The following is an 8683-nucleotide window of genomic DNA, read 5'->3' on the forward strand; positions in this document are numbered from 1 at the left end:
AAGCGCTGGCTAGAAGGAGAGGAGGCTGTCACAGTCGATAAGATCCTCCAAGTCATACTTAAGGAACAGTTCTTTTCCCAGTGCCCCGCTGAGATCCGTGAGTGGGTGCTGGAACGGAACCCAGCCACAGTTGAGAAAGCTGCTTCCCTTGCAGATGAAGGCCTGACCATCAAGCCGCAGTGGAAGAGGTTGTTTGCAGAGGAGCGGAAAACTACCACAGTCCGCCAGACACCCTTCATCCAGCCACCCACCTTTCGTGCCCGGCCTCAGGATTACAATTCTCCCTCTACCCCTGCCCCAGCCCATCGGCCTCCAGCTATGAACAACCCTGTCCCTAGACAACGACCTACTGGAAGAATGCTAGAGCGCAGATGTTTTGGGTGCGGGCGGCCTGGACATTTGCAAGCTAGTTGCCCTGTTAACATGGGGGCACGGGCCACCGTGGCATCCCGGCCTATTCACTACCTGGGAACCACCCCTAGGACAGAAAGTTTGGCCCCATTTCCAGATGACTCCATGAATGACCCATCTGTTCCACCTCCAGGGGTCTATGGGATTCAGCCTTCCGCCACACATCCCACAAACCTTCAGCGGAAGCACTTGCAGGAGGTCCTACTGGATGGCCGAACAGTTGTTGGATTCCGGGACTCGGGAGCTTTCCTAACTGTAGTGGACCCCCGAGTAGTTCGACCCGAGGCCCTAGAGGAGGGCCCTGGCCTTTCTATCGAGTTGGCAGGAGGTACTCGGAAACATATTCCTAAAGCTACCGTGGAACTCGACTATGGTTATGGACCAAAACGATGCACAATTGGTGTGATGAGCGGGCTGCCGGCCGATGTTCTGTTAGGCAACGATGTTGGAAATCTACAGTGCCACTTTGTGGGAGCAGTGACCCGAAGCCAAGCTCAGAGAGACGCCAACATGGATCGACCGGATTTTCTGCCAGATGCCAGCCCTTCAACCCTACAACTTTACCATTCAGTATCGCCGAGGGAACCAACACCAGAACGCGGATGGGTTATCCCGGCAGGACATATGAGCTATAGAGACTGATGTGCATTCCCCAATTTACCTGTGTAGGCCAATTGTGTCATGCACATGTTTTGAGAGGGGGAGGGGTTGTCACGGGATGGTTAGAGTCCATACTATAGGCCATGTGTAATATATATTTCATGTGGAATGTATTCTCTAACCTGTTATATACATCAATGTGTAGTTGGCTGATTAGGGTCTAGTGTGTTAGCACATTGTATGCAAATACCTCTAACTAGTGAGGACCAGTGAGGACAATGGGTGGAGATAATCTGATCAGTGTCTCCAAGAAGATGTTGGATGGTGCATTGTCCATAGTAGACAGGGAGTCTGCTCTCCTTGGTATAGGTGAGGGGGGAAGGATCTGTGACTCAGCCCTTCCCACCCACAGATATAGGTGTAACAGTCTTAGTATATAGTTGTAGCTAGGAGTTAGTATGTGTTAGCCGGCCTGTGCACAGCTCTGCAGAGAGCCAGGATTTAGTTACAGGACCAAGGAGCCAAAGCTATCATTGGATTGTGACTTCTGTGGACTTATTGTTATTACGGTTGATGTGACCGCCGCCGGCTACTAACTTTGTGGATTACAATAAATTGCTGTTGTCTCCCGACCTCTTGCGTCCGTGTTGATTCAAAAGACCATCCGGAGGAAGACGTATACCTTTGCTCCGTGACACACCCCCCCCCCCCCTCCCCATGCCATAATTCACCTTCTTCATAGAGCTCTCTCACCTGGAGAAAACAGGGAACACTGTGACAATAATGTTCTTTGATTTCTCCAGTATGTTCAACAAATCAACACCAGTCAGCCAGGGCTGACGAGAGACAAGCAGTACCTTGTTGGAGTGGACCACCACCTCTCCAACTGGATACTACACTACTTCACAAATTGACCTCAGTATGTGAGAGCCCAGGACTGTGTGTCTGACACTGTGATCTGTAGTACGGGGGCACCACAAGGTACAGTTCTTGTCCCTTTCCTCTTCACACTGTACACTGCTGACTCTAGTTGCAACTCATCTAGCTGTTACTTGCAAAAGTACTCCGATAACTCCGCAATAGTAGGCCTCATCACTGATGGAGTTGACAGGGAGTACAGAGAATTAAACCAGGAATTTGTGGAATGGTGTCAGCGGAACCACCTCAGGATTAATCCTGGGAAGACCAAGGAGATGGTGGTGGACTTTAGTAAGTGGAGAAGTGCCCTGAATCCAGTAGACATCCAGGGGACAGGCATTTGGATAGTCAATACCTATAAGTACCTGGTTGTGCTCCTCAATAATAATTCCTTTGGACCTGAGAGCGCCGTCCTTTTGTTCTTTCATCAATAATAAGCTGGACTGATTAGCTGGATACGCTGCACAGAAAGGGTCACAGCAGGCTCTACCAGTTCAGGAGGCTGAGGGCCTATGGAGTCCAGGGGCCACTTCTTAGGGCCTTTTTCAACTCTATGGTAGCATCAGCCATCTTCTTTGGAGTGGCCTGCTGAGGAAGTAGCATACCAGATCCTGCCTATTGTAGTGCCCCCCCTCCCTACGGGAGGACCTCCACCGCGACTTTCCCTATCAATGGAAAGGAGACAGTGTCACATATTTGGGTATTGCTCTGACTGTCCCGAGCTCTCATTTGTACTCTATGAATTATGTCCCACTTTTGAATAAGGTATCTTCCCTTCTGGTATCATTCTCCAAACCCATGTTGACTTGGGCAAGCCGAATAGCCATTGTCAAAATGATGGCGTTGCTCCTGATATTGTACATGTTTTGAACGGTGGCAATCCCCCTTCCTGACTCCTACTTAACGAAACTCCAGTGTATTTTATCTCACTTTATTTGGGAGGGTAAAAGGTCCAGAATCCGCCTCCATGTCATGCACAGGCTCTGGTCTTGTGGGGGAGCGTGAGTCTTAAAAAATATTATGCAGCAACCGTCAAGAAGTTAGCTCAAAGTTAGCTGGGCTGAGTCGTCTGATTGGAGATGGGCACAGATAGAGGAAACGTTGTTGGAAGCCCCGCTCATGAGTCTTCTTCACTCCAGGGACTCCGGTCCTTCCTGTATCCAGGCCCCTCTGTTGAGCATTAAAGCCTCTACTTGGGCTTGGAAATATCTCCTGTCACACACTGCCATTGAGGACCTGATCCCCTTGATAAAAATGCCTTTGCTTTACATGATCACATTCCTTCTCCAGCTGAAAGTACGTGGTTGGATTGATAGAGGTCTCTATAGGATTTCACAATTATATGATAATGACTGCCTCAAATCTTTCGCTATGTTGCGTACTGAGTCTGATTCCCTAGCAATGATTTTTTTTTAAGTACCTCCAAATTCGGAACCTTCTACAAACTCTTGGAGCCTCGAGACTTGTTTTTCCAAGACTAGCCTTAGATGTGTCGGGGGGGGGGCGCTGTAGGGCATAATAGAGGTTACAAGGTCCACAGTGGACCCTCCAAGCTCTATTATGCCCCACAGTTGCACACCAATGAACTATTATTATACTCAGCGGTCTCAGACCCCCGAGTATAATAATTGGAGCCCCAGAGGAGATGAGGGAACATAATAAACAGTGTTACTCACCTCTCCGGGATCCAATGTTAATCCTAACATGCTTTCGGGCCTGTATGGTAATGTCATACCTCCCAACTTTTGAAGAACTGAAAGAGGGACAAAATGAGCGGCGCGCGTAGCGTGCCACGGAAAATTTAGCCCCGCCCACTTTTGTGTTGACTACACCCACTCGTTAATTTTTCATGTGCCCGCACACAGTATAATCCTCCTACAGTCACCCGTAAATTATATGTCCCCCTTCTCTCTCCCCCAGTTTCATATACACCCTTCATCTGCCCCCAGTTTCATGTCCCCCTTCCATCTCTGCCCCCAGATTCATGTCCCCTCCATCTCTGCCCCCAGATTCATGTCCCCTCCATCTCTGCCCCCAGATTCATGTCTCCACATCTCTGCCCCCAGTGTCATGCCGTCCTCTCCATCTCTGCCCCCAGTGTCATGCCGTCCTCTCCATCTCTGCCCCCAGTGTCATGCCGTCCTCTCCATCTCTGCCCCCAGTGTCATGCCGTCCTCTCCATCTCTGCCCCCAGTGTCATGCCGTCCTCTCCATCTCTGCTCCCAGTGTCATGCCGTCCCCTCCTTCATCTGCCCCCAGTGTCATGCCGTCCTCTTCTTCATCTGCCCCCAGTTTCACATTCCACCTCCACATTAAACTTACCTTCTCCGCTCCCTCGCCACTCTCTGCGCGCCTCTCTCCCTGACACATATGCGGCTGAAGCCAGGAGCTGACCTGTGTCAGCTCCTCGCTTCCCCGCTGCCGCCGGTCTCGCTGACACATATGCGGCTGAAGCCAGGAGCTGACCTAGCTCCTGGCTTCAGCCGCATATGTGTCAGCGAGACCGGCGGCAGCGGCGAAGCGAGGAGCTGACACAGGTCAGCTCCTGGCTTCAGCCGCATATGTGTCAGGGAGAGAGGCGCGCAGCGGCGAAGCGAGGAGCTGACCTGTGACATCTCCTTGCTTCAGCCGCATATGTGTTCAACTCAGATCTGCGTCCTCTGGACGCAGATATGAGTTGAAATCGGGACATACCTCCCTCCAACCGGGACCGTGGGACATGTCACCCAAATCATGACTGTCCCGCGGAAATCGTCCCGCGGGTAATGTGTCAGACATCACGTGGTCTGGGATATTACCATACAGGTCCAAAGCCTATGGAAGCGGTAACAGCCTGTTGCCATACAGGCCCAAAGCCTGTGCTAGCAGTAGCAGGCTATTACTACTAGCACAGGCTTTGGGCCTATATAGTACTGCTAGAACATGCTTTGGGCCTAAATGGTAATATCCCAGACCACGTGACATCTGGGACATTACCATATAGGCCCGAAGCCTGCTAGGATTAACATTGGATCCCAGAGAGGTAAGTAACACTGTTTATTATGTTCCCTCCCCTCCCCTGGGGCTCCGATTATTATTCTCTGGGGTCTGAAAAGACCTCTGAGTATAATAATAGCGGTTGTGGGATCGCGGCCTAGGCTCGGGTCTATTAGCTACCGCCCTCCGCAGCCTATAGTACAATGAGAAGCAGGGACGGCAGTGAACAGGTCTGGGGAGGTTGGTAAATAAGCTGCTACCTGCTGGGGGATACTCCAGCAGGTAGCGGCCTATTATAAAACAAAAAAATATATATTTTACTTACCGACCTCGCGCTGCTCCTGCTGCTGCCTCCTCTTCACCCAGCAGTAAGATGTCTGCGTCTCAGCGTAGGTGGCGTGATGACGCCACCTGCGCTAAGATGCAGACATCTGAACCAGCGCAGGAAAGCTGCAGCTCTCCTGCGTTAGTTTAGAGAAAAAAAAAATTGCCCGTGCTGCCGCCTGGGGCGGTCGCCTCACCTCGCCTCATTAGAGGTGTAGCGCTGCGAGTGGCAGACCATAGTGTAGATCTGTTGTAAAATACTCAAAAATACACTAAAAATTGTACTGACAAAAAGCCTGCATGGCCCCTCACCTGAGGTGGTTGTGAATGAGTCACAACATCCAAATATAGCGAAAACTGGTGAGAGGTGGCAGTAACCAATATGTGACGCCCTGTGATGGACGTCCTATGCCAAGGATTCAAAAGAACAGAAAATCATTTGCGCTCACAGGTAGGGTGAAATGTGACAAATCTCATTGATGCGCAGATGGATAACCATGTCTTCTTTATTGTACAAAAGTTTATGGGGTCCGTGTGCTTTCACTGCTTGTCAATGCATTTGTTATTCCGTTTGTGGGGTCCCCATTTGGACTCCCTGAACAGAATACCGAACACAGATGTGAACCAGGCCTAAGTCTATTAAAATCTATGGACCATGTTCTGTCCATGGACAACACAGGCAGCTCACAGCCATGATTTATGGACATGTGAATACGGTCTAGTACTGGACCACCCATTTAAATTTTAGAGCAAGTGATAAATGACAAGAAAATTGTCTGAATTATTGTATCACTAAATATCTCAATTTTTGTTTTAAAGCCTTTTTACTGGCAAAATGGGAAAACCAAACAGTAAGCTCGCCCCCGAGATGCTACAAGACTTAGTGCAGAGCACAGAATTCTCAGAACAAGAGCTGAAGCATTGGTATAAAGGATTCCTGAAAGATTGTCCATCTGGTATTCTTAATTTACAAGAATTCCAACAGCTGTATATTAAGGTATTTATTACTGTGACACATACTGCTAACATTACAGTATATGCTTGAGGATAATCTGTTAAATAAAATGGCTGTTTGTCTCACTAAGATTTCACTGCCTATCTATCTATCTATCTATCTATCTATCTATCTATCTATCTATCTATCTATCTCTTTTACAATATATGTTTATATTGTTTTACAGTTTTTCCCATATGGCGATGCTTCTAAATTTGCTCAGCATGCCTTTCGTACATTTGACAAGAACGGGGATGGTACTATTGATTTCCGGGAATTCATTTGTGCATTGAGTGTCACATCACGTGGAAGTTTCGAGCAGAAGCTAAACTGGGCATTTGAGATGTATGATTTAGATGGAGACGGGAAGATTACAAGACTGGAAATGCTGGAGATTATTGAGGTACGATACATAAAAGTGAGGTTTGTACGTCATAATGAAACCCTTGGGAAAGATATGTGTACACAATAATTCCAACATTCAACACATCCAAGAAAATATTCCCTTGTGAAATCATATGGAAGTTAAATGTATATTGTTTATATGTAACATATACATATTGAAAAATGTTGTAAATGTTTTGGTTTACTTACTGTGCAGCACTTTTTTCTCTGCATTATTCTTGTGGAAAAAACACAGACCCTATTATAGTCTATTTTGGGCAGCACACATTGTCTGAACCAAGTGGCAGCTGCAGGGGCACACCTTACATGAGGCAACCTAAGGTGATGGTCTCAGGCGGTGCCTCATGAAAAGAACTGGGGGTGGTCCTTTTTTTAATCAGAAGATACTTATTGCAATAAGCAGCTGCCAATAATTTTTACTCACCTGTCCACGCTTCTGTCCTGGCCGCCCTCAACTGCCTCCCCTAGTGACCACCCCCCTTTGGTGCTACATTTACGTCATGACGCTGAAGTAAGCCAGGATGTTACGTACAGCGTCCCGGCATTCTTCAGCATCAGCTACAGTGCACCCTGGAGGCGCCAGCAGAGATCAGCCAGGACTGGAGCACAGACAAGTGAGTAAAAATTATCAACCACTACTCTGTGGGGGAGGGAGGAGAGAAAATGGGGTCATATGCTGCAGGTGGGCTTTAAAAAAGGTCATATACTGTGTGTGGGGGATATAAATATGTGTCATAAACCGTGTGGGTTCCATAACTAGGGGGATCATATGCTTTGTGGGGGCCATAAAAAGATGAGTTAAGCTAGGTTTATTTTTACGAATCACACTGAGCACAATAGGTTAGCCATCACTGATCTAGACCAAATTCTTTCAGCCTGGGCCAAACAAGTACTTGCACTCAACTTAAAACCACATTGAGACATTTCATTTTGTATAGATACCGATGACTTTCTTTTCTTGCTTGGACACAGTCTTTTCATTCTTCTATCACTACCTGATGTTGTGCACCTTTTTCTGTCCATATTAGTCTAGGTTTCCACAATTTTGTCCACTTAGGGTACACAGTGTTCTAACTGAATATACTGTCCCCACAGTGGTCCAATATTTAATTCTGTGTCTATTTTAAGATTAGAATCATATGACATTGCAGGTAGTGTAAAACAATAAGAGAAGATAATTGCTGAAGGACCGTGAATAGATCTTCTGCTGAGGATATTTCCAAAGGGGCAGCATTTGATCTTGCTATAAATAGGGACAATGTTACGGAGTGGAACATATTAGGTCTATATATTTTTTAGAGGATAATACAGTAATAAATATCAGGATGTTAATTTTATCTTTGCTCTCTCCCCATTAACCCTTAGGCTATTTACAAAATGGTTGGCACGGTAATAATGATGCGCATGAATCAGGATGGCCTAACTCCACAACAGAGAGTTGACAAAATCTTCACAAAGATGGACAAGGACAGAGATGACCAAATCACCCTGGAAGAGTTTAAAGAGGCAGCAAAAAGTGACCCCTCCATAGTGCTTCTCTTGCAATGTGACATGCAAAAATAGCCTTCTATTTCTTTCATGGCTCCAGTGAGCTCCCTGCATGCACCTCACTACCTTTCCCATTCCACAGTCTCCTGGGACTTTCTTCCTATTCAGTAACACAGTCCTGATCTCACGAAAGAGGGAGATGGTGAATCAGCTACTTAACAAATGGTGATATGAGACTGACAGTGTTGGCAACTATAACACACACACACAATTTCATTGTGTACAGAATTTCAGCTCTGTCCAACCTTGCTGGATTTATAGCATAGATGTTATTCACAAAATAATATATATATATATATATATATATATATATATATATATATATATATATATATATGAACCTGCCTGTCTCTGCCAATGCCTAAGGTAACAAGAAATGTCTATATATACCGTTTGATATGTCATGGATGAATTCATGTCATTTGTGTGGTGCTTAAAGTATAAGCAATGTCCATTATATATTTGTTTAGTTGCTTGACGCTAAGAACAGTCATAGAGAAAGTCATT

The 8683-nt window shown here is 46.6% G+C and overlaps 1 protein-coding gene across 1 annotated transcript in view; it reads left to right on the forward strand.

Annotated features, from left to right (window-relative positions):
- Positions 1 to 8463, forward strand: part of HPCAL4 (hippocalcin like 4) — a 47799-nt gene extending 39336 nt beyond the window's left edge. The window contains exons 2-4 of the mRNA XM_075264804.1: positions 6049 to 6226; positions 6411 to 6626; positions 7994 to 8463. Of these exons, the coding sequence (XP_075120905.1) occupies positions 6065 to 6226; positions 6411 to 6626; positions 7994 to 8191 (576 nt within the window). The 5' untranslated portion in view covers positions 6049 to 6064 and the 3' untranslated portion in view covers positions 8192 to 8463. The remainder of the gene's footprint in view (positions 1 to 6048; positions 6227 to 6410; positions 6627 to 7993) is intronic.
- Positions 8464 to 8683: the final 220 nt, after the last annotated feature.

This window comes from Leptodactylus fuscus, chromosome 2 (assembly GCF_031893055.1).
Source record: "Leptodactylus fuscus isolate aLepFus1 chromosome 2, aLepFus1.hap2, whole genome shotgun sequence".
Lineage (NCBI taxonomy): Eukaryota > Metazoa > Chordata > Amphibia > Anura > Leptodactylidae > Leptodactylus > Leptodactylus fuscus.